At 43.2% G+C, this 27,256-nt stretch overlaps 1 protein-coding gene across 1 annotated transcript; it reads left to right on the top strand.

The window, feature by feature from the left end:
* Positions 1-2,295: 2,295 nt before the first annotated feature.
* On the top strand, positions 2,296-27,148 carry tpd52 (tumor protein D52; the record flags this gene model as incomplete). The annotated part of the gene is made up of 6 exons (XM_080788142.1): positions 2,296-2,425; positions 10,706-10,833; positions 11,087-11,235; positions 12,833-12,934; positions 20,549-20,597; positions 23,024-27,148. 6 exons carry the CDS (start codon positions 2,296-2,298, stop codon positions 23,135-23,137), a joined length of 672 nt encoding a protein of 223 aa, XP_080644268.1. The 3' UTR covers positions 23,138-27,148.
* Between the last annotated feature and the right edge of the window lie 108 nt (positions 27,149-27,256).

Genomic DNA, 27,256 nt, shown 5'->3' with positions numbered 1-27,256 from the left:
ATATGTGTACTGTATGTGTATGTGTATATATATCATTTCCTTTTCTTATCTCAATATTGATATTTCCAAACTATTGAACTATAGAAATGGACCACTTCCAACCTGGCATCCACATTTGGAGCATGTCAGTTATATGTACCGTAGGTTATATAACAGTTTTCAAACCAAAAAAGGCAAAAATAGCTTATTTTTTTTGTATACGTCACAGTTAAAAGGAGGTGTTAATTAATTAATTAATCTATAGCCTAAAACCATATATTTTAACATTGAACCAGAAAGATTTCTCTACAAATTATACTTTGAAAGGCTGTTGTGAATACAGAGCAAGGTTTATGATGTTGTGTACTAAACGTTAATGTGATTTCTGCCAGACACACAGTAGTAGCGATGTGAGCCTTACCACTTCTATTGATTTGCTAGGAATTAAATTCTCTTGATAATCTACTCATATGATGCAAATATAATAGTGCAAAAGTCTGTCTTACTCTAGATGAGCCAAATAGACATACATGTCATTTTCATTCAAGGTCACTCCTGTCCTGTAATTGAGTAACTCATGATTCCTGTTCTATTTTTACAGTCTGTATGCGTGCGTGCGTGCGTGCGTGTGTGTGTGTGTGTGTGTGTGTGTGTGTGTGCGTGTCTAGTCTACATCGTTGGTGGACGATAAAGACACACTTTAACTAATGTCTGCATGATGTGAGTGAGCAGCCTTTTGTAGTGTTCTTGAATATGCACGCACACACACACACACACGAGCATGCATTTGTATTACTCCATTTGTGAGGACATCAACCTTTTTAGGACGACATTGACAATACACGAAAAATAGCAGATCTACAAGCAGATTGCAGATCGGCTACGTTTTCTGTGCGTGACATCGTCACGGAAAGCTGTAACCCCAATCTAACCTTAGGTTAGAGGTTAGCTCTAACCTAACCTCTAAATCCCTAATCCTAACTACGGTATAACCCCAACCTTTCTTCTAATTGCAAGCCTAACTCTCTCTCTCTCTCTCTCTCTCTCTCTCACACTCTCGTATATATATATATATATATTGCTCTTGTGAGAACCTACAGTATTTCTCAAATTCTACTATACTTGTGGGGACGCTGACACTTGGCCGTTGTCCCTTGCAAGTACAGTAATGCTCGAGTGCGCAGACACACACACACACACACACACACACACACACACACACACACACACACACACACACACACACACACACACACACACACACACACAGAGAGTGGGTCGTGCAGCCCCCTGGCACTTTGCAGCTCCTCCACTCTTAACGGGCTAGCATCCCCAGCTGGCCCGGCCAGGCCCTCCCTGGATTACAGAGCAGTAATCTGGGGCAGGGCAGATTATACGCCTTTCATTCCAACAACCCTCCCTCCCTCTGTAACACGTGACCCCCTCCGCACAAATGGGACTCCATTTCTTTATTATTCGTTTTTTTTTCTTGAACACGAAAATAGGGAGAGAGAGAGAGAGAGAGAGAGAGAGACTCCCAGGAGGGATTGGAGCAGGGATATAGAGTGTCACTGGGCTGATCTGCAACCCAGTTGGCGTGTGAAGCCAAGCCCTGATTGTGGATACATAGACGTTGAGAGATGGACTGACCTTTGGGATTCCATGTTAGACGGAATGACTGAGAGCACGTGTGTGCGGCTGTGTGCGCGGGTGTGTGCGCGGGTGTGTGTGAGTGTGTGTGTGCGCAGGTGTGTGTGCGTCCGTGCTATAGCGGCGTCAGCACCCCGGCCCGGGACAGGTAACTCATTAACACCGCGGGAGGCGAACTGTGCGTGAAAGGTCTCGACCTCTCTCGGGTCACGTGAGGGAGAGAAACGCGAAGGGTGGCACATTGACGACACGCAGACGGGGACACATTACACACACACATACACACACACACACACACACACACACACACACACACACACACACACACACACACACATACAGACACATGCGAGCGCTCCTGCACTGTTCACACCCTCGCTGACCACAAATTTCAGTCACACTCCTGATATTGTGTGTCATACACACACGTGCGTACACACACACACACACACAGGGAAGTCTTGGGAGCGGTAAACAAGCGACCCAGACAGACAGTGTGTGTGTGTGTGTGTGTGTGTGTACGCACCAAGAGATCACATGCAGACAATCATCGCTGTGCGCAGCAGCGTTGGGCGGCGGTAGGACGGTGCGCAGGGCAGGCCAGGGAGGGAAGAGAGAGCGCGCTGCGGGACACGGCTTTGGGACCGGAGGAGGGAGCAGCCAGGCATGGACCCTCTGGAGGACTACCACTCTCCCTTCGACTTTGAGCAGGGAGTCAACACCAGCTACCTGTACCTCTCGCCCGCCTACGGCGAGACGCCACCGGGCTCCCCCGCCACCGCCGCCCGGGCGGCGGGTGGGGGACACCACCACCCACACCCCCACCACCCCCACCCCCAGCAGCAGCACGACAGAGCAGGGAGAGGTGAGGGGGTGTGTGGCGACGGGTCGTGTGTGTGTGTGTGGGTGAAATGAATGTTACGTCATCTCATATCAGCTGTGGGGATGGACTTTACAAGGTCTGTGTGTGTGTGTGTGTGTGTGTGTGTGTGTGTGTGTGTGTGTGTGTGTGTGTGTGTGTGTGTGTGTACAGTATGTAAAGTGAGTGATGTATGTGTGTCACAGTGTCAGGACTGGATTATAATGGCGCAGTTGTAAAACTTCTTAGGAATTGAACATTGTTTGTTCTTTATTCTTTCTACAAAAAATATGGTTCTGTTTCCATTTCAAGTTCATTTTTCATGTTTTGATGAGCAGTCCCCGAAGGCTGACCTGTGCATCTTTGTTTTCATGCTGCGCAGACAGAAAAACACTTTTTTTCCCCTTCGTTTCATGAAACGCTGATGCATACAGTAGATGTTTTTGTGTGGGTAATTTATCATTGTCTACTTTAAGAATTGGACCTTGGCATCTTTTAATCGTGTGACTGTTGTGTTGTCAGACAGACAACCACAAATGTTATTGTGGATTTACTATTTCAGCTCTTCAAGAAGCTGCTAGCCTGTTCACACGTGTATATCTTTAGTTATATAGTTTGTTTACAATCTGTCTAGAGCTGTCGAATAATGATGTCGGACTCTCCTGTAAGTTTCCCAACAACAATTTCCGTTGATTGGCTGAGACGTGCGTTGGGAGCGCTCATTCTTTTTTCATTCATGCGATAAACCTTTCCGCCCACTGCTGTGATTGGCAACTTGGACAGCACATTTGTTTACGTGATGTGTGAGAACCTGCATGGGGGCTTGAGGCACTCGCTCGCCGGGCGTGCACACCTGCCTTGTTCTTTCCAAAGTGATTTTAAAAAGTAATGCATTTGTTGTAAGATCTTGCCGTTGCATTGTGTGAACCAAAACGTTAGATGTTTTGTTGGGAATGGCATTCAGATAAATGGTCGTGATTACTTTGGCAGAGGTAGAATTAATACCAACCACAGTGTTTGGCGACAGTATCCCTGTGTTTGTGTGTATATGTATGCCCCAGTATTGTGCATGCGTGGTTGCCATTTTAGATCACGTGACATGCAGTGCAATGCATGTTGGGAAGAAGTGACGCTGTTGAACGTAAACGGTAAATTGGGGGAGACATGGTATAGCGTAATACTAAATACCGTAACAGGCTATGATCTGTCTTCGAACGGGTAAAGACTAATAATAATAAATAATAAGAATGGGTAAGGACTAGTTATAACAAAAACATGTTATATAACTATTATTTTGTACACTCTGAGAGTTGAAGTATATACCGTAATTCATTTTTTTCACGAAACTCTATATACCGGTAGTAATCATTGCTATAGACTAGTGTTTGTTCAGTAACGGGTCTCCCTGTCTCTCCAGCTCTTGTAAACAGGAAATAACTTAAGTGTTCAGGTCAGCAGGATACCAATTTTATTAAAACATGAGGAAGAACTGCTTAAATTGTTATAGTGTCTCAAAATTTGTATGCATTTTTTGTTTTGTTTCATCACTTCCAATTTCACTTTTTTTTTTATCCTGCATAAGTTCTCCTGATTTGATAAAATTGTATCCCGGCCCGGTACCCAACCTAGTGAAAATAGCAATCTACAATCTCCCAATGTGTTGTGTTAGTGCACTGCACAGTTCCCACAGGGGTCGCACAGGGGTCCGGGTGGTGGTCCTTGATGGAGTTCCAGGGGAGAGTGGAGGGAGAGTGTACAAATGGTTCCATTTGTACACTCTCAGAGTTAAATCAACATTGATTTTACAATATAAATTGAGGCTCCCAGCGATAGAAATAGCATTAAATGGGGGGTCCGTAGACTAATGCATGTCAAACTAGGGGTCCTTCAAATTAAACGGGTTGAGAATCTCTTCTCTGCTAGAGCCGTATAAATCGTAGAGTCAGTAGGATACCGGTAAGACGCCCTGAGTGTGAGAAGCGACCTCGCCTGAGGCACGGCAGCGTTATATGGAGCGTGTCTTGAGTGTACAGGGTTTGATGAGGTCAGATCAACATATGGAATGTCAGAACAGGTCAGCTCCATATATGAAGATCTAAGGGTTTGATGAGGTCAGGTCTGAATTAATTCTGTACTGCCATCTATGGAGTGTACAAGGTTTGATGAGGTCAGATCAACATATGGAATTAATTCTGAATTGGCCATATATGGAGCATGTCACGAGGAGTGATGAACGCGAGATGCAGGTTTTCATAGTAAACTGCGACCTGCAGTCGCAACAACAGCTGTAACAACACACACATGGGTGTGGGAGGAATTAACTGGCATAATGACTGAATTGGGGGGGGTGTTAAAAAGAAAGAGAATCATTGGTTTAGCCTGTCATTGCTAAAGGGGAGTTAATGATATGCGTTGTGTAATCATCATTAAGCTCTCTCCTGACATGGCTCATTACGTCCACATCCTTTTGTGTTCCTCACTGGATCATTATGGCCCCCACAGCCGTGCTCTATGTCACTTAATGCCACACAGTGTGACAGGGAATGGACGCAGCACAACAGACTGGTCATGTGAGGGGTCATAAATATACCTGAAGGCAAATACATGTATACTTGGAACTGAAAGCAATAAGCAATTTAATGGGACCACACTTTAAACCCACACCCCACCTGTTTTCTGCAGAAATATTTATCTATTTAGGTTATTGTTAAACTATACACAGTACACAGTGTTACTGTGTAATATACTATTATACTGCTGTTTCCATCCATCCATCTTCAACCGCATATCTGTAGTCTGGTCGGGGGAGCAACAGCTCCACCAGAGAGTCTGCCCCGGGGTCTCCTCCCAGTGGGACGTGCCCCGGGGTCTCCTCCCAGTGGGACGTGCCTCGTGGTCCTCCCTAGGGAGACGCCCGAGAGGCATCCTAACCAGATACCTGTCCCGAACCACCCACTGGCTACTGATATTTAGTATGTTGAATTTTACTTCACCACTGGTGGGTGGGTGGATGGATCTGTGTGCGTGTGAGCGAGAAACGGAGAGAGAGAGAGTGATGTAGACAGAAATGACAATGTCCCGTAGCGAGCATTAGTGAGGAATGAGCACTCATAATTACAGATGTTGAAAAATGTGAAATGTTCCTTTAAGTTGTCACAAGCCTCCCCCTCTCACAGACTCACCTATGGCTACAGTGTTCGCACGCACGCACACACGCATGCACACATGCACGCACACACGCATGCACACATGCACGCACACACACATGCACGCAGAGCTCACATTCTAGCCTACAGGAGGACATTTCCCAATGCTGACAGTACAGTGTCACCCTGCTGAACCTGTTCCTCTAGTGCTGAGTTGGACTTCCTGGTCATTGTGTGTGTGTATGTGCGTGCGCACGTGTGTGTGTGTGTGTGTGTGTGTGTGTGTGTGTGTGTGTGCGCGCACGGATGTCGTATCTGCCCTGTAACATTTGTTTTTACTTACTTATGCCTGACACCTTTACTATAGGCTGTGGTGTGGACAAGGTGCCTCCAGGACTCGGTCACTGGCGTTCCAAGCCTAAAAGCCAAACAAATTTGTATTATTATCCAAAATGCTGAAGCCACGTCAGATGTCAGTAAATAAAGATATTAATACTGGGGGTGAAATTTACACTCAGGAGTTTGTGTACAGGACATGATACTATAGTCTCTCTGACCGAGGTATCTGTTACTGCTATTGTGTGTGTGTGTGTGTGTGTGTGTGTGTGTGTGTGTGTGTGTGTGTGTGTGTGTGTGTGTGTGTGTGCAAGAGTAAGAGAGAGAGATAGAGATGAAAGAAAGGCAATATGTATGAGAATGATAGTTTTGCCAATGAAGCATGTTTGAATTTGAGAGAGAGACAGAGAGAAGGTTGTAGATAGAAATATTTCTAGTGATAGAGAAGATGGAACTGAGATACATTTTAAATTCTGGTCCAAGTGTGAGCGCTAGATTTACTACTTCCTGCACATTTGATTTCCACTTCCACAATTAACCGTAACAAAATCCTACCTCCGCTTCCCCTGTAGAACCTGTACAGAACCTGTACCTGTAGAACGATATTCACGCCACAGCAGCTCTTGTAGATCAGCTAATATTTATGGTGAAGAGATTTGGTGTAGGGCAGACCGGGTGTCTTTAAATCTTGGCCCCCTTAACTGAGAGCGAGATGAAGCAGGAAGAGCAACATTTTTGGCAAGTTTCTGACAGTGTGCGGGACCCTTCTTTGTTTTTCAAAGATAACCCTTTTAAAAATACGTCATTGGCAGTCAATAAGTTGACTATGGGTTGTCTCCAAGTGATGCTGCAGCTTTGACGGCTTCATGGATTCATTTGATAGCACTACCAGTTGTGCAAATTAAATTGTGGAATTGTTTTTGTTAGCTTTTGCTAATAACGGAATCTCACTTTCGCTCCAGTTGATCATCGTGTTTTGACATGCATATATTTTGCTCAGGAGACGTAGCCAATCAACACGTGCTGTTCCCTTACTTAGGCTTGTAATTACCGCTAAGCAAACCCCAAAACTGAATTGGATTTTATTAATGATAATATAACACGTTTGTTTTTTATTTAAAAGAAACACCCAAAAAAAAAACTTTTCATGAATTAAATTAATTCCAACATGTATTATTTATTATTTGTTCAATTAATCGAATGGTAATTGATAGAATAATCGCTATGCAGATAATGTATTTATTTTATTTTATTTGCATACATACTGTAATGTTTTTTCTCATTGTTATTTTGAGCACACACTGAATTCCTCTGTAGTCAAGTACTGTAGCATGTTGTTGATGGCAGGCCCGTGACAAAAAACCACTCCAACGGTGACAACCTCCCTCGCTGTAAAAATCCCCTCCCAGGGAGATGAGCTGAATGATTGAATGAATATTATAGTGTGGTCTCCAAATTTAAGTTGTGTGAAGATACACGACAATAGCATGATGTTTGTTTGGCCTTGTGCAATCAGTGTACCCTATGAGCAGTGGTTGTCAAACCTTTTCATGTCAAGGAGCCCCAAATTTATTAGCCCGCGGACCCCAATTTGACGTGCCCGAGTCACTGCGAGTCAGGCTCTGGCCTGACAGCGTGGCACGTGTTCGTGTCGCGTTCATGACGACCTTTGCAGCGTGTCTGACTCCCCTTCTCTCCCTCCCTTCACTTCAACTATCAATAAGGGCAGAAAAGCCAAAAAGTGACAATCGGTAGCCAATACGATCGGTACCATGGCACCATTTTGCCCTTTTCCCCCTGTACATGTCCGATAGTGGGCCTGTAGAGCTGCATGTTGTGCTGTGTATTGATGTTGAAGTCTGCTTTATTTCTATGCTTTCTATGTTATTTTGACCTTCTTGTCTTAAGATTCTGTACTGATGCGGTGGCATTAATTTCTCATAGATTTGTGTGGTTTCACAGTGCAGAATGACACCTCCACCACCACCAGCAGTGGTTCTTTTTAAACTTGACTAAATTATCAGTACTGCAATGTTATTAATCAAATTAAATACATGTACAAATCTTTTGAAAATACCAAATCTACAAGCTCAGGCGCGTTGTGAGCTTGTAGACTGGCTATTTCCGGGTGCAGTACTTAGTTTAGACAGTTTTTGGTTTAGACTAGTCATTGGTTAGACCAGTCATTAGTCCTACAACTACAACCTACTATCTCAAACCTTCACCCTAAACCTAACCTCCCACGGGGCAGCACGCCTAAACCTAACCTTAACCCATGTCTAACCAATGACTAGTCTAAACTAAGTATGCACCCCCTATTTTCAAGTATATAATTATGGGACTGAAGTGGTCAATGTCCGTTTTGAAAGAATAATCTAAATCTACAAAGTGACTTTGTAACTATAAAGAAAACAATCATTGTGGAATTAAAAAGTACATTTTCCTCTGAGATGCACTGGAGTAGAAGTACAAATATAGCTGCAAGCAGTGATAAGACGGGACCAAACAATAAGAAAAATCACACCCATGTGAACTGAGCGGTGCAGACTGCTCAATGACACCGCTGGCTGGCTGCAGTTATAGTTATGCTCAGTGTTAATGAATGGCCCTTTTAGGCTGCTCAACAGCGCCACTTTTAGGTCACAGAGTGGTATTGCAGCTGCTCGTACCTCAAACATACATAGGCCTACATACAATACAATATACAACAAAATAAGGGACCATAGGCCATTCGGTCTCGGAATGTTGATAAGTTGGAAATACCTCAAACCTATACTTCAGTACAGTACTTGAGTAAATATGTGTAGTTACTAAGCATGTAACGATATATCGTTTTCAAGTGTGATGTGTGATGTGTGTCATATTCCATCATATTCAAGTGCTTTTGGAGAGAAATGATAGTCACTTTCAGTAGTAGAGCACTGTAGAGGGGAGCTGTGTGTCTGTGACTGTGCCCAGGTGATGATAGTTGTTGATCCCCATCAAGGAAGGCAATTATGTTTCTGCACTGTCAAAAGTAATGATACTTCTTTTGCAATGTAGTTAAAATAAAAAATCTCAGGGGGGAAGATAAATTATATAAATTTTAAAAAATATATTCTTTTTAATATCGTGAAAAATCGTATCGTGAACCTCATATCGTGATGCGAATCGTATCGTGAGTTGAGTGAATCGTTACATGCCTACTGCCTAGTAGTTACTTTCCACCACTGACTACGGTCATGCTGACCATCGTTCTCACGTTTCTTTCAGCCCTAAAATCAATGAGAGTGTTTTACATCCAATGGAAAAACTAGATTCCGTTGCAGGTTAGCGGCGCAGGGTGTTGTAGCCGTGCGGGTGAACAGGTCAGACCGTTTGAGTGACAGCTCCTAATGACCCGAGATTCAGCGGACCCCCAGCGCTGTCAGAGCACCCACACACACACACACACACACACACACACACAGTCACACACACACACACACACACACACACACACACACACACACACACACACACACACACGTCTCCATCCACACTCTGCTTGTATTATTGATGTTCTGCTGCTGCTCATATTAGCTAGAGACTGCATCAAAGGGGTGTGTGTGTGTGTGTGTGTGTGTGTGTGTGTGTGTGTGTGTGTGTGTGTGTGTGGTTGTGTGCGACTGTGCGTGTGGGTGTGTGTGTGTGTGTGTGTGCGTGTGCGCGCATGTGCAATGTTTTTTGTGAGTGTGAGAGACAAATACAATCAAGTTTTAGTGTTGCTGTACAGTACGCTGTGGTGGAAGGTAACTAAGTAGATTTACTTTAATACTGTTCTTCTTGAGTACTATTTTGATGCATTTGTGCTATGAGTATTTCCAATACTTTTTACTTCGACTGCACTACATCTCGGATCCACATATTAATACTTTTACCCTACTACATTTATTTGAAAACTTTAGTTACTTTGTAGATTTAGATTAGTTTTACATAGTCAGCCCTGCCTACATACATTTCGGCCATTTTGAAAATAGCCAATAGCCATTTGAACTGGTGGACACCCCCCCCCCCCCCCCCCCCCGATTAGCACTTGGAATGTAGGAGTTGAGGAATTCAATATTAAAATGTGCTATCAAAATCAACACTGCATCGGTGGCTGTGGTTTCCTGGTGGAGGAGGAGGTCATGATGGAGGGAGTGTAGTGTGTAGTGTGTAGTGTGTAGTGTGTAGGGAGTGTAGTCGTGTCCTGAAAAGGTTGAGCAGCACTTGCAATTTCCCTATGCAATCAATTCATAGACGTGACATGAAGAATAACAAAAACTAATCTATATCATCAATGGCTAAAAAAAACCAAAATCAATATCATTACTGTAAAAAAATGTTGCTACAGTATATTGTGTATGTTTCAAAGGGCATCACTTGTGTTGTTGTTTACTATAGTGTTCTAGTTGTGTTACACCATGTATAGAGCAGTGGGTATGTGTACCAAAACGCTCTTAGAGTTACAGAACCGTAAGGGTCCATTAGGGTCACTGAACCAGAACCGTAAGGGTCCATTAGGGTCACTGGACCCCATTTGAGAAATGAGAACCACTGACTGACCTACTGTAGGGAAACCAATCAAATAATCCATTGGCTGTGTGACAGAATCACAGAAACGTTCCTTTTTTGGATAGTTTTTTTTGCAGGAACAAACTAAAGTAATCCTAGCACGCCGCTCACCCATAACGTTCACACAGCTGTAAGATCTCTCTCTCTCTCTCTCTCTCAGTGTCTCAGAAGCGTCCAGACAGCATTCCGGAGGTGGGGGAGGATGCGGTGACGGCGGTCAGCGGCCCCCCGTCGCCCCCCGCCCTGACAGACGAGGAGCGGGAGGAACTGCAAGCGGACCTCGTCAAGGTTAGCAGCACAGGATGATGAGGATGATGATGAGGATGATGATGATATAAACGTTTTCCTCAATTGAGATTATTGAACGATTATGAAAAGAACCACTGATTTCAATCAACGTACAGTACACAATGTGTACTCACACTGAACTCACAGAGACCGAATGATCATCAGGTATTTGCACGACTGCGATCTGGGCACACTCATTTATTTTCTACGTGTAACATCTGCATTGTGTGTGTGTGTGTGCGCGCGCTGTAAGGTGGAGGATGAGATTCAGACTCTATCCCAGGTGCTTGCACACAAGGAGAAGCACATGGCAGACATTAAGAGGAAACTGGGCATCACTCCACTCAACGAACTCAAACAGAACATCACCAAAAGCTGGCAGGAGGTCACTACATCCACAGCGTACGTACAGTAAGACCCAAAGTTATGTCGCATGTCTTGGTGTCCCTTGTTGAACATTGCCAATGTGTACAAGCTCACGAGGTTCGATATAAATAGTAAAAAATAGGGCATACAATCGGGCTTAACATTACATGTTCATGCTGTAGTGGTGGAAGAATGACTCTTTACTTAGCTGTTATACTTAAGCAATACCACAATATGAATAATTACGTTACAACAAGCCTACTCATGCATGCATTTGAAACTTTTAAAAGTACAAATGTATTGGCAACAAATTGTACTTTTCGTAGAGTAGAGTTTGTACCCAAACAAAGTATTTAAATTTTTTAAAGTTTCAGTTCTAGTTTCATCCAGCTCCACTACATGGCCATGCATGCAGACAAACCACTGACCTTCTGATTACCAGATGGCTTCTCTCTACCCACTCAGCCACGGTGGCCCCTGAGGCTGAGTGGGTGGTGCTCAGTTGCTATGTGACAACAGAGCTTGACAGTGGAATTGCGTTGCTAGGGAACAGCTTGGGCCAGGTACTGATACAGCTGCAACATGAAATACACTGGGACCCATTTGGAATAGCTCTGCTGTCGGGAAGAAACCACCTCCAACTCCAAAATGTTCATATTTCAGGAAATTAAATATATATACGTTTGAGCCAAAGTTTAAGCCTTCGTCAGGTATACTCTCACTCAGTATACCTGACGAAGGCCTGTGAGGCCGAAACGTTGCATTTTTTTGTCCGCTAGTCTGTTGTCAATAAATTATTTTGGGAGATTTTAAAACGGTGTGCCAGATCTCCTCTCTCCTCTCTCAGTTATTTTTTGGATCCTGCACCGTTGCAATTTGTGGATGTGCGTGCACCTCTTAACCATTGCATATTTGGGGGTACTTGGCATGAAAAGCGTCCGCTAACCTAGAGATTCTTAAACCTCTAGGTTAGCGGATGCCATAACTTCACGTGAATTTTGTAAGATTGGCATCTCTGTCGATGTGGTGCGTTGTTCAAAGTTCCTGTAGAAAGCATAAACTATTTAACATAACGGAACCTAGTGCTGTTAGAGAATCTCTTTGCATATTATGTTTTATTTGGTGCTTTCTGTAGAAAACCCCTTCATGTCTTTGTTAAAAGATAACGGCATTCCCTGCCATTGACGTCTTTTAAGTATTTTCTCCCAAGGCCCCTGGAGGGCCCTGTTCGCTAACGTACAGGTTATCCTTGGTTTCGGGGGTTCCCGGGAGCCCTAAGAAACTGAAATGTTTTCAGTAATGAAGCCCTATTTTATACTTTGTGAAACGATGGTGTCGTGCAGTGAAAAATTGAAAATCTACAAGTTCAAGAGCTTGTAGATCTGCTACTGTATTTCCCCTTATAATGACATGAAATAATACAGACTCTGTTGGAATTGTTCCCATAGTTGAACTCTAAATAGAAGACTTTCAGCCTGCAGTTATAAATGTACCGTGTTGTGTGTTCAAAGCAAACAGATGACTCTGACATTAAAGTTATATCATACTGTATCTCTCTCTCTCCGTCCGTCTGTCTGTCTGTCTGTCTGTCTGTCCCCTCTCGTCTCTGTGTCCCTCTCTGTCCTCCTCCCAGCTATAAGAAGACATCAGAGACGTTGTCCCAAGCGGGTCAGAAGGCCACGGCAGCACTGTCCAGCATGGGCTCTGCTATCAGCCGCAAGCTGGAAGACGTCAGGTGAGACACACATCCTGGACAGTGGACACACACACACACACACACACACACACACACACACACACACACACACACACACACACACACACACACACACACACCACAAATATGGATACAGCAATTGATTATCTTTAGAGATTATTCTATTGATGACCTTTTCGATTAGTGTTTTTTGGCTGAAAAATTGCAGAGATAGCTGATCTACAAGCTCAGAATGTACCGCAACAATCAAATGCGTTCAGTATTTAGGAAATTTTATTATTTTAATAAATTCAATCATTTTTGATTACTTGAATCAATTAGTTTGATTATCTGTTACAATACAACCGTAGTCACAAACCCACAAGTGTAAACATTCAAAACAAACAATTTGGGGTGTCTGCGTAGTACGTTTTCTCCTCCCTCTGGTGGACTGAGTGATATACTGTGTACATACTGTACAAACAGACCCGCCTCATCACAATCTTTCCATTAATAATTGTGTAATTGTTAATTATAGCTATTTAAAATACTAATTTGAACAACATTCCATCGGATAACTGTGCTTGACATTGACGGCATGATAGCCAAAGATTGACAGTCACCCAATAGTGTGTCTTGCATGTATCCGTTTGTTTGTCTGTCACATCCAACTTTGAAGCGTTTTAATCTAAACATCTAACCCAGTGGTTCTCAAAGTGGGTTGAGGGTACACCCAGGGTTCCTTGAGTGGGTTCCACGAGGCCCCCAGCAAAATGACAACCTCACTCATTTTCTACCTATCTTCTTATAATTGGTCCTCAGTCACTAATGCTCTTTATAATAATGGTATCATTTTTGTCTGTTCGGTGGGCTGTGGACATTTCAGAAACCCGGCCTAGCAGTGACATCATCAATGGGGAATCCAAGCTAATAGAAACCACAGGTTTTCTGTTCCTGGAAAGTTATAGCATACTAATAGAAATCGAAATACAAAATGAGAAAATAATAATAATAATAAATGTAAAAGAAAACAATGCCACTTGTAGCCGGGTTTCTGAAATGTCCACAGCCCTCCTATGAGAGGGAGAAAATAGTACCATTTTATCATGATGGTCAGACTAATTATATGAAGATAGGTTGAAAATGGGTCGTCCTTTAATATAGCATCAAATTCAGTTTAACCATTTTAACTCTGTATACGACGGCGATTTGCAAATAGCCGATCCACTTGCAGATCTGCTATTTTCCCAAAACAAATCAAATGGACCCTTAGGCTACGGGTCCATTTTCCTTGTACACCCTCCAAAGTTACATTATTGTTAAACATCTGCATTACTTAATCTACAAAATTAGAGGATGTAGAATTGTTATTTTGATCAACATTTGCCTGTTCTCTCTCCTATGGTACCATATCGATACAGCATGGAATTGTGGACAATATCTCATCCAACAACACAATATTCTTTCGCTTTGGGTCTGAGAGGCTAAATCTCATCACATGGTTGCAGTCTGTAGCTCAAATGCCGAATAAATAATGGACCTTGATATGAAAAGGGTTGAAATTACCACTGATCTAACAGTACTAATATTGAGCACTGTGTGTTTACAGGTTGCAGTCGAATGACATTAATGTCTCAGGGTAAGGCTGCGTCGAGTCATTCTATAGTTAGTGATGTCTCAGGGTAAGGCTGCGTCGAGTCATTCTATAGTTAGTGATGTCTCAGGGTAAGGCTGCATCGAGTCATTCTATAGTTAGTGATGTCTCAGGGTAAGGCTGCGTCGAGTCATGCTAGTTAGTGCTTCAGCTGAAAGTCACACAGAGTGATCACTGATCACTCTGTGATTACTTGTTTTTTTTTCCTACACAGTACAATTCTGAGAGTTGATTTTAATTAAATCTGATGATATTGATAGTGAGATTGTATTGTTAAATAAAAAGGTCTATATTCTGATATAGTAATCGTTGCTATAGAGAGTGTTTGTTCATTAACGGGAGTCTCCAAGTCTCTCCAGCTCTTTGGTAAATAGTAAACTCATTTTCAGCTCGGGATACCAATTTTATCCAATTAGGAAAGAGAACCCTTTTTCCTCCATCACTTCCAATTGCCCTAGTTCTTCTCTCTCCTGATAGGATAAAATTGGCATCCAGACCTGAAAATAAATGTTCTGTTTACTAAAATGCTGGAGAGACAGGGAGACCCCTAGCTGTTACTGAACAAATATTCTATAGCAATGATTTCTATCAGAATAAAGAGCTATTTAACACATATATCACTTAGGCCTACCCACGTTTGAACCACTTACGCCCTATTGTACACTTTCTGTCGCACAATTGCGTCACTGGCACCAGCTTGTAGACCAGCTTCTTTTCTGCTGTAATGACATGCCCAGAAAGAGGGACACTAGGTGTGAAAGTGGTGATCCATTCTCACACTGTCAGAGTTAAGTGACCTCTGTGCATTTCACTGTGTACATCTCCCTTAAACCTCTACTTGTACTTAACCTCCGCCATAAACCCTGCAACCCCTTCTCATTTCTGTGGCCCCAATGCTGGGCATTATAGTGTTAGCCTGTGTCTCTGCATTAGCGTTGGCCTGTGTCTCTGCATTAGCGTTAGCCTGCGTCTCTTTATGCATTCTAGTTCTGCTTGCTTCCTCCACCATCAACTCTGTAGCGTAATCTCTCTTAATTCAGCCGCATCCACTCTCTGGCATAATGCACCCAGCCTCTATCCATCCCCATTCTAAACCCACCCCCTTAATCCACAAGCTGGGGGGGGGGGATGGAGGGAGGGATGTAAAAGTGACCCTTTGCAGCCCTAAGGTCACAGGTGCGAGACCCCGTGACCGGCCAGGTTAGCTCTGGTTGGTGGTGGTGAGTGGAGAGAGACCCCCACCCCCTCTACCTCAACAACATCCAAGCAAAGTGCCCTTGAGTGGAGCACCTCGCCTTTAGATGTACTGGTGGAGCGTGTGTGTGTGTGTGTGTGTGTGTGTGTGTGTGTGTGTGTGTGTGTGTGTGTGTGTGTGTGTGTGTGTGTGTGTGTGTGTGTGTGTGTGTGTGTGTGTGTGTGTGTGTGTTTGTGGTGCGCTATACTTGAGGGCCAAATTGCCCTATTGTAGTATTTGAGAAAAAAACATTGTGAGAACAATGTTCCTGATCCTAATGGATGATAAATGTTGGGGGTTAGGATTAGACATTTAGATTATTATTATTATTACAATTATTATCAAAGACATTTTGATCTACCGTACAAGCTCACAGTACAAGCTGCAGTGTGACACGTTGAGACTCAGATCATGTAGATTGGCAAATGGCAAATTATTGTGAAAATGCCATTCATGTGTGTGTGTGAGTGACCTTCCTTATCTTTCACTACTCCCACCCGGGGCCTCTGGCAGTGCTGATGTAAATGATTTACCAGCCCCAGCGCTGTGATACCAGCTGTAACCACTGGGACGCTCTGTTCTCACTGACACGGACCTGACTTACAACCGCTGTTGTTTCCTTCTATAATACAACATCTCTTCGCCCATAAATAGCCGATCTACAAGCTCACAGCGCGTCACAACGTCACACGCTCTGAGCTTGTAGATCGGCTTGCTCCCTCCCTCTTTCCTGTCCGTCTTCACTTGGAACTATCAATGCAGATAAGCCAAAAACAAATCTTTAAATAAATAGACCTGGAACAGTTGTGGTTTAAAAAAACCTAAAAGACAAATGCTTCCTAGTTCCTACTAGGTGGAAGGAAGTTGCTGGTTCCAGTTGAAATCGCAACCAATAGCCAAAGCAACTAGCAAATAACCTTTTCAGATAAAAGCAGTGGAGTGAAAAGCAATGTTTGCATCTGAGACGTGGTGAACAATTGAGATACTCAAGTATTTGTACTCAAGTACAGTACATGAGTAAATGTACTTAGTTACTTTTCATCACCGTTGACACCCCACTACCACACACACACACACACACACACACACACACACCCTCCCCCTAGAAGATGCTAATCTCTCTCTCTTCTCTCTCTCTCTCTCTCTCTCTCTGGATCAACGGGCTCCAAACGAGATTATTAGGGGCCCCAAAGCCGCAGCGTGCTGAGAAATGCAATCTCACGTATTAGCCTGGACCTGTAGCCGCTCCAGGTGTATAGCATATATTAACGTGTGTATGCAGGGGTGGGGGTTGTGTGGGGGACATGTGCCCACAAATGTCCCCACAAGCATAGTAGAATTTGAGAAATGGACATTGTGAGGAACATTTTCCTGGTCCTCGTAAAAAATAAATGGTTGTTTTGTTCACTGGCTTTGAATTGGGAAAAGATTCCGGTTGGGGTTAGGATTAGGCATTTAGAGGTTTAGGGGTTGCAGTTGGATTTACTGTATGCCTGATTTAGACTTACTGTAGTTGCGTCGCACCCCTGAAATAGCAGCTCAACGTGTAGGGCTGTGACGCATCGTCAGCTTGTTGATTTGCTGTTTTCACGGCCACGACACAGGCATGCAACGACGTATAACAGGCTTTAGGGTTAGTTAGGGCTAATACAATGTTGAGGTCCTCACAGGGATAGCTGTGCGTGTGTGCGTGCGTGTGTGTGTGTGTGTGTGTGTGTGTGTGTGTGTGTGTGTGTGTGTGTGTGTGTGTGTGTGTGTGTGTGTGTGTGTGTGTGTGTGTGTGTGTGTGTGTGTGTGTGTGTGTGTGTGTGTGTGTGTGTGTGTGTGTGTGTGTGTGTGTGTGTGTGTGTGTGTGTGTGTGTGCGTGTAGCTTTATCTTCACGTTTTGATGACAAAGATACCCACACACACCTCTAAGGAGGATTAGCTCATCATATAGAGCCACATTCATACATTGATCTGGATGAAAATGTGGATTTAAGGAATGGGAAGCGTAAAACGGAATAATCCAGGGTTTCTCCAGACGTGCTCGCTATACTGTCTTTATAACCTGTTATGTGTGCTCTCTCTGTTTCTCTTCCTCGCTGTTTTGCCGTGTCAACAATAACACCCTGGCAGCCTGTGCTATTCTGCAGTGGTTCTCAAAGTGGGGTTTTCCGGGGACTCCTCCAGGGGTCGTGGGTGGGGGGGTTCCAGGGGATCCCAAGCAACATGAGTTAATATACTGTGTAGAGCCATGTAGATCTGCTATTTTCAAATAATCTGAAAAAACATTTGGAATATATGTTTTAGACATTTAACAGTAAAACAACATTCCATCGGATAACTGATAAGTGCGTGACATTTTTTAAACAAGTTATAATGGGTTGTCTTTGATGAAAACATTTGAGAACCACTACTATATGCTGTACTAACTCCTACCTCTTTCTCTCCGTTTTCCTTAATGCTGTCGGATAGCGTACGTACAATACAGCATTCGGCTAGCATGCCGGTCATGAGGTAAGGAACGTCTGTAGTCACTACCGCCTGACCAATGGCAACGTATGGTGCCCAATGCTGATTACCTACACTACAGTATGTTCCGTACCGGCTATTTCTTTTAACCCATTCTGACCTGAGATCAGATTCACACGAGGTTTCCACTGGACACACACTGGTCTGATTAACCCATTCTGACCTGAGATCAGATTAAAAAAATGTCAGTCGTTCTTCGATTTTTCAAAAATAGCAGACCTACAAGCTCGTAGCGCGCCACTCGGTGGCGCGCTATGAGCTTGTAGATCTGCTATTTTTCAATAGCTAAAGCATAACATGATGCCAACACCAAAATGGGTGCCCGGTCAGAATGGGTTAAGTGTTAAACATGGAGACAAAATGAGCTGCATAATTGCTACCGGTGTTGAAGTCAAATAATGTCCCAATATATTGACCATTGAACATACGTACTGTACTGTATATATATACGACCGGTCGGGCTCTAGTGGTGAGTGTATCATGGTGCATTTCAGGCTATAACATGGAAGAGGGTTGGGCCCATATACGGCTTTCAGCGCCTGAAGGTGGTTTTTGTTTTGTAGCACAGGAGTATTGTAAAGAAATGTTAGGTTTTGTAGCTGGGGCCTGGGGTATAGTCCCTCTGTACTGGTTGGCTATGAAGCCACCACAGTTAACCCATTCTGACCTGAGATCAGATCCATACGAGGTTTCCACGGGACACACACTGGTCTGATGAACCCATTCTGACCTGAGATCAGATTCTAAAAATGTCAGTCGTTCTTCGAATTTTTCAAAAATAGCAGACCTACAAGCTCGTATCGCGCCACTCGGTGGCGCGATATGAGCTTGTAGATCTGCTATTTTTCAATAGGTAAAGCATAACATGATGCTAACACCAAAATGGGTGCCCGGTCAGAATGGGTTAAACATTACCTACCAAATGGCCTATACACGCATGACTTGACTTCAAAGCATTTTGTTAGAGAATGCCCCACAATTTAGTGTCCTAGCATTTTCCTAGAATCAAAACACGCGCCTTTGTCAAGGCCATGAAACCCCTAGGCTGATATTGTAGTTTGTTTTCTAGTTCAGGTTGAAAACTATACAGCAGATTAAATACACACAGCAGCTAATGAGGTTAATGACAGGTGTGTCACATTTTCATTAAATATGCAAGCAACAAAGCATAGACAGCAGTCAACAGCATTGTCCGTCACTCCTAAATCCTAAACACACATTTATTAATTTGATTCGCTGCAGCTGTGTTGTTTACATCAGGGGTTCCAGGGGGTCCCCAGTAAAATTTGCTAAAATAGCATCAAAATAAGTTTAACAACTTTAACTCTATATTCATCAGACATTTTGAAGATGTTCAATCTACAAGCTCATAACGTGTCATGATGTGACATGTTGTGAGCTATTGTCTGCTATTTTCAACGAATCTTGAAGAAAAGAATACAATTTCTGAATATTTTGAAACATGTCAAAAACACAAATCTTGTATGGGGATCCCTGGCACAACATCTTTTCAGATGGGGTCTGGTTCAGTTCTTTTTGGTTCTTAGTCCATGAGCCAGAGCTCCAGAATTAGAACTTATTTTTTTTGCATATTTTCCTATATGCCGTATTTGTATCGTGCTGTATGTTATTACCTGAACTGGAAAACAAAATGCAAAATCAGCCTGGTGTTTCACCAGGCACACAAATGTGCAATAGTAATTATCTGGATAGTTATTAAAGGAGAGTTATCAATTGGACACTAGTACCACTAACTAAAAGAGAATACTTATACAACACGACTTGTTTACAACACGTCATTTCTAAGAAAACAAAATGGACACATGCAGCCATGTGGAAACAGTGAACAGAACGGGGTCACAGTGGAAAGCTGCTGTATTGTTGAGATGACTCTGTGACACGTATCCAGTGGCACACTTTCCACTGAACCTACCAACCATCTCTCCTTTTACAATGAGAGCCCGAAGTCAAAGTGTTAATTTAAGGTATTTTACTTTAAAATACTTCCTGGGGTCATTGTATCGTCTACTCTGGCTTCACATGTGTGCACCGCAGACCGACACGACAGGATATTCCTTCTCTCCGTTTCCCTTAATAGTGCTCTCTCTCTCTCTCTCTCTCTCTCTCTCTCTCTCTCTCTCTCTCTCTCTCTCTCTCTCTCTCTCTCTCTCTCTCTCTCTCTCTCTCTCTGTGCTCATTGGTCGGTCAGGCCGTCACTCACCAGCGTTCCCTCATCTTCCTCTCTCCACAGAAACACACCGCCTTTCAAGTCGTTTGAGGAGAGAGTGGGGACGTTAAAGGTAAATAAGCTTACAGAATAAGGCATGTATGTATCAAGGCATACACAGTGCTGCCTTGATCCCGCCTCTAGCTGCCGCTGATTGGCCAGGCCGTTTGGTGGCCGGAGCATCAAGTCTGCCTGAGAGTTCCCAGATGGGAGCAGGAGGGGGGGAACCCAGTGTACTCTCTGCTGCCCCATCTGGCGGAGTCAGGTTAATTCATATCACCACAGATCAGAAAATAATTATTTTCCAATTCAATGTCGACAAATATCAGTTCGTCAAACAACTCAGTCTACATTTGAGTATCTAGTTTTATATGGTGGGTTCTAAAACAGTTGTGGCTGGCTCTGGTGGGCGCAGCCACACCCCTCTCCGCTACGCGTCGGGTCTCACCACGCCTCTCAACCATTATAAAAGACCCAGTAACCTGACACCCCTTGTGGCTTATTGCTTTAATATAGGCCGCTAGTATCACAAGATCTTTGGCATAACTGTTAAATTTTAAACAAACAGCTAGGTCTGCTTATACGTTTTTGCACACATTTATCTGTCACTTTCATACTCACAGCTATTATCACTCCCTCAGAGCGCCAGTGTGTTAGCTTGTGTCTGTTACTAGCAGACATTAGGAACCACATAGTCATCTCAGGTGTATCAGCATCATCGGTTTTTGTTTTGTTAAGGCACAGTACATCATAGTTTTAGCATTTTTCAATAAAGTCAGGAATCTCCGACTTACTTCGTATTCGACAGACATTCAAGGTAAGAATCCATAGCCTCAGGGGAGCCGTCCTCCTCCCGAGTCCTCTCCCCAGGGTCAGATGCAGCCTGTTTTGTCTGTGCTCCATATCTGTCCTACACGTCAATACCGACGTCTTTATAATCCACATCATTGTATCTGATCATGAACAGATTATCAGGGTTGTTAAGTTAATTGAAGAACAGCGATTAAATGGTAACATCCCCAGTGCATGTATTGTAGTGATGTGTTGGAGTACACCGGTGATTCTTAAATTTGGGGTCTGGGGACCCCCAGGGATCCTAGAGAGGGTACCGTTGGATCCCCAGCAAAATGACTTTACGTAACATGGCATCAAAATCAGTTCAACACTTTAACCCTCAAGCCCAACCACACCAATGCAACTCATTGCAACTCAATGAGTTGCACTTTAAAATCTGTCTTGTCCCGACCCACACTTTGGTGTGGTTTGGGCTTTATACAAAGGCTATTTGAAAATAACGTACTGTGACACTGCATTCACCCTGAATGACATGAATTGGTGTGTCGTGATGAAATGCACACTAACCTGACACCATCCCCAAGTCCACACAGGCACGCACATACGTACACATGTTTACGCACACAATAAGGCTGGGCACATCAGAAAACACATCAAAACCGACACCTCTAACAGATTTAATGTGAGGTAAATCAAATAATCGATTAGCAAATCGACACGCACAAACACACACGCACGCTCGTGCACACACACACACACACACACACACACAGTTCTTCAGAACTTGTAGGTTAGATTATATAACATGTTTTTTCTCTCTTTTGTCATCTTAACATTTATTCATTAAATTATCGATTTGTCTTCATTGTTTTCTTCAAGAAAAGTTTAAAGTCATTGTGTATATAAATACTTACACAACTAAGGCAAGGTTGGGATCCTTTGGGATTTAAACGATTCCAGTTCCTTAACGATTCCCTTTAACGATTTATAGTACAGTGCAACTCCGTGTGGGGGTCCCCCAGAGTCCCCGGAACTTCCAGACCCGCAGGAACGCGCCTGGTTTCCGGCGAGCCACCCCGCATCCGAAACGGTCGAGAAATTACAGAGTTACCGTACCGTAGTTACTGTACTGTACTGTACTGTACTGTACTGTACTGTACTGATACACCTGTGTGTTAGGCTGCACAACAGTGACACTTGGTTTTGAAAACCAACCAAATGCTATTTTCGTGCTCGGACACAGCCAGCCAGGCAACCAGGCACACACACAAAGCTACTTAATGAAGTGGTTGCACCACTTAAAAATATAGAGATAATTTTGCATAAGCACAAATTCAATCGGCAGACCTGAAGTCCACATCCCACTTTTGACAGCACACCATGCACAAACGGAAGTTGTGACCGCGTGATAAAACTGGTTTTCATAACCGGTTCCAAATGTGATTGAACCAATTCCGGTTCCTCAATGTTGGATCCGGTTCCTCTGGTTCCCGATCCCGACCCTACAGTTGTACAGTTGGTACATCACATGCGGCGTAAAATGGCTGCTCACTGCTCTTAGTTGTTATAGGATGGCAGAGGACGGATTTCATGTACGTGCATATACTGTATACAGTGGCAGAAAAAAACACCCCAAAGAGTGGGGACTATTCAATGGACTATTCTTTATTTATATTTGTCTACAAACAATTCTCTCTCTCTCAGACCAAGATCGCCCCCTCCCACGGCGATCAGTTCAACAGTGACCCTGAGTCCGAGGCGGCATTGGTGACCCAGCAGCCTGAAGGCACGCCCCACCAGGAAGCGCCCATGCACTGAAATCTGACCCCCCCCCGATCGACCTCTGACCTCTCACCCCGTCGCCTCTAAACTCCTTAACTCCCATGTGCCAATCCCTCCTCCCTCTCTCCCTCCATTTGACAAACAACTGACCCCTCCTGCCCCTCCCGTGACCTTTGACCTTTCCTTTATGATCCAATTGTCTCCTTCCTTTTGTGTGACACGTGCGCTCACTTGTTAGCAGAGCAGAGCGTGTGGGGATTAGAGGCGCTCTCTCTCGTGTTGCTTGTAGCACACTGGGTTCTCAATGTAGGATTTGGGGACCCCCCCAGGGGGTCCTTGAGGGGGTCCGCAGATAGTTGGGAACCATATGGACCCTTACACGTCTGTAATTCTGAGGCCCCCTTTTCACCGGGGTTCGGTTATTTTTTCCACGTCTAATATTGAACCAGTTCTGAGTGTTTCCACTGAAAATGAATGGGTTCAGAACACCTAAAAGTTGGTTCGGAACTGGAACCACAATGGTCGCTGGTTCCGTAAAAGCACCAAAGTTCCAAGAATGTAGAACGGAACCAGTTCTAGAACCAAAGTTATTTAGGTTGAAGAGGCCTGAGAGTGTAAAATGGAACTAAATGGACCCTTACGGGTCTGTAACTGAGAGTGTACAAATGGCACCAAATGGACCCTTACGGGTCTGTAACTCTGAGAGTGTACAAATGGCACCAAATGGACCCTTACGGGTCTGTAACTGAGTGTGTACAAATGGCACCAAATGGACCCTTACGGGTCTGTAACTGAGAGTGTACAAATGGCACCAAATGGACCCTTACGGGTCTGTAACTCTGAGAGTGTACAAATGGCACCAAATGGACCCTTACGGGTCTGTAACTGAGAGTGTACAAATGGCACCAAATGGACCCTTACAGGTCTGTAACTGAGTGTGTACAAATGGCACCAAATGGACCCTTACGGGTCTGTAACTGAGAGTGTACAAATGGCACCAAATGGACCCTTACAGGTGTTTACAGACTGCTGCTTTTTTGGCGAATTTAGGTCTTATTTTTTTCCCGCTCTTAACATCGTCCCTCACCTCAATCTGAGCTTCAATTTCAAGGAAAACGCTGCTTATAATGGAAGTGGACGGGGGAGAAATATTTGTATCGCCCACCATAGTGGAAGCAAGCGTTGCCTAGCGACGGGGGAACAACTATAAGGTAAATATCAGCGATACATTTCTGAATCAATAGTAATCAAAATATATCGTCTTCTCATCCCTGGCATAGCTGGGTTTAATAATACCTAAGCACGAGAAATCTTGTACCTGGCATCAAATGTGTTTTAACAGACCTGTAAAGGTCCCATTTGGGCCCCGGGTGGTCCCCGGACCCGGCGTTAAGAACCCGTGCTGTCACACATGTCGTTACAACGGGGTCTCCTGCCACAAGATGGATGGGACGTCCCGCCCCTTCCCTCTTTACCCCCATGACCCAACCCCCACCCCACAAAACCCACACAAAACCTTAGTAAAACGTTGCCAAAAACAATGGTTCCTTAATTGGATTATGTCTGTTGTTGTTGTTGTTGATGGCTACATCTGGTGGACCACAAAATCCTGAGTGTTATTTTTATGAGCAAATTGACACTTTGGTATTGATTGGATGGATTGATTGATTGATTGATTTATTGGTCATGAAATAATCATATGCCATAATAGCATACATCTGACCCACCATAATCAAAAGAATAGCAAAACAAAACAAAACAATAAAAGCTTACAGCTTGTTTCCATTGCCGTCCTAAGTACAGTATGAGATGTGTCATGTAGTGTGCTCGTGTGTCCAAAGGCTCATAAGGAGGAGTTTGGGTTGTGTAGTTACTAGTTACAGTGCCTTGCCATGATGTACACAGTACTGTAACTGCAAATATCTGTACTGGTTTTTGATTGAAGTATTTATTAACAGTTTACAGTACATTTCAAGTACAACTCAATACAAAAACTTAACTGTGAGTGGACGACACTCGCATACATTATTTTGTTTACAATAGGGCCCACCAGTTATAATTCATCAAAACATTTAGAGACGTACGAATATACACTTCTATAGCCAAAAACAGGACATCATCATAGGAGGTACTGGATCCCCAGATCCGGATATTCAAATAGTAAATTCAAAAAATATTGTGCCTTGCAATGTTTTTGTAAAATGGATGTTGCTGTAAGGCCCTATTTTATTTCTTTGTTGTCATGCAGTAAAAAATAGCAGATCTACACGCTTCCAATGCATTGTGAATGATGCTGGTAGATCTCCTAATTTCACTATTTTCGAAAGGTTGTTTGAACATTTCGGGAAATCAAATGTCCGTCCATAATGACATGCCCAAAATACTGAGGCCAGATTGAAAGTGTTACCAGAGAGAGAGAGAGTTGAATTAACACTCAGGATTTTGCCCGGTGTTGTCGCCACTTGCACAAAAATGGAGAAAACTTTACAGTCTTTTTTTTATATATATAAATGAAAAGCCTTGATGGCTTTATAGACTTATTCCCTTAACATTACCGGGTGTGTGAATTATTATACAGTGATAAGTATTTAATCCTCCCTTCCTGTTTTGGGGTTAAAAAAAACAAGGGAGTTTAGGGTTCAATTCAGTTTTCTATGATCAAACAGTTTCCTGTTTAGTTTTTCTGTTGTTCCTGTATATGATCATATTATAGGATGTCACAAGAACGCATGGTAGTCCATCACTGTAGTGACTGCATTAAGGTATATCTCATCAGTTTCACCTCGTATATTCATGTTTTACAAGCACAATACTGTCTTTGAACCGCTGTACTATGGGTTCTGTTCTGTGTTGTACACATACATGACTGTTGTTGCAACGTTATGTTGCATGCTGTCGCAGTGGCATTTTGCAACTGCAACCCAGAACCAAATGGACCTTCAGAGTTGGATTACGAGTTAAGGACCTTACAGATTTATAAATAAAGTGTATAATTATTATTATTATTATTATTATGTAGATTAAGATCCCATAAATAAGAATCGTATCATTGGTGATCATCAGTGGTGATTTTAGGTGTGGAGGAGGAAGCAGAGTGGCTAACTCAGCTCTGATCTGATCCGTGTGCTTGATCAAAGCTGAAATTGTTATTTCACCCCAAATTATAAATTATAAACATGGATTAAACTCACGATGACTGATTTAAGTCATTTGGATTCCACAGAAGCCATGCATGTTCTCTATGAAAGCATGTTGTGCAGTGACAATGGGCTATCTACAAGCTCTTGCTTGTAGTATATTGCCTGGCTATTGCCCTATTATTTTAACATCACATGATTTGAAGTGGCAATATGTTAGCAATATGTTCAGAAGAAGTATCTTCCATAAAATTGTAATAGTCAGGATATGGCATGAAAGCAATTAAACAAAGGTTGAAGACTCAAATGTCAACGTTGTGATGTCTTCACCTGGTTGTCAGTATATGTAGGACCCTGCTATATGTTACATAAACATCATTTTACATATTGTGTTAATTGTTTAGCAAACTGCGCTAGTGTGCGGGGCTCCTTTCACACGTTTCACAAATCATTAGGGCAATAGGACTCGGCCATATACACATTTTGGACATTTGTCTGTCCGTGACATTGTATTTTGCTTTAATCCATGTAATGGACAAAGACAGTGCTCTCTGCTGTAAGGCAGTTTTTGGGCGGGAATCCAGTCTGGGATTCTTAGAACTCTTAACTAAAGTAAACACTAAGGCTGCAGACAGTCATAAACGTGTGTGTGACGTGGTCGTGGTCAATATTTGAACACTTCCCCTATTGTTTCTGCCGGGGGAGTTCGACACCTCTCCTCCCTCCTCCAACACGACGTACAAGAAACACATACTATACAAGGCAGGAACCCGTTGACCCGGCTGTTGTTCTGGATTGTGAACGATGAAGGATAGTTAGGATGTAGATTATTTTAGTCACATGTATTATTCTTATTCTACACTCCCTGAGTTTACCTGTAACATGCAATGTTTTCCTTCTCGTGACAACTATAAAAGATTAAATATACATTTTGTTTTTGTATTTTTTTCTATTACACACACACACACACACACACACACACACACACACACACACACACACACACACATAGAGATGT

The sequence above is a fragment of the Protomyctophum bolini genome (assembly GCF_963924005.1).
Source record: "Protomyctophum bolini genome assembly, chromosome: 17".
In the NCBI taxonomy this organism is placed as follows: Eukaryota; Metazoa; Chordata; class Actinopteri; order Myctophiformes; family Myctophidae; genus Protomyctophum; species Protomyctophum bolini.
Note: the sequence above shows the minus strand (reverse complement) of the source record. Positions and strands in the feature narration are given on the sequence as shown.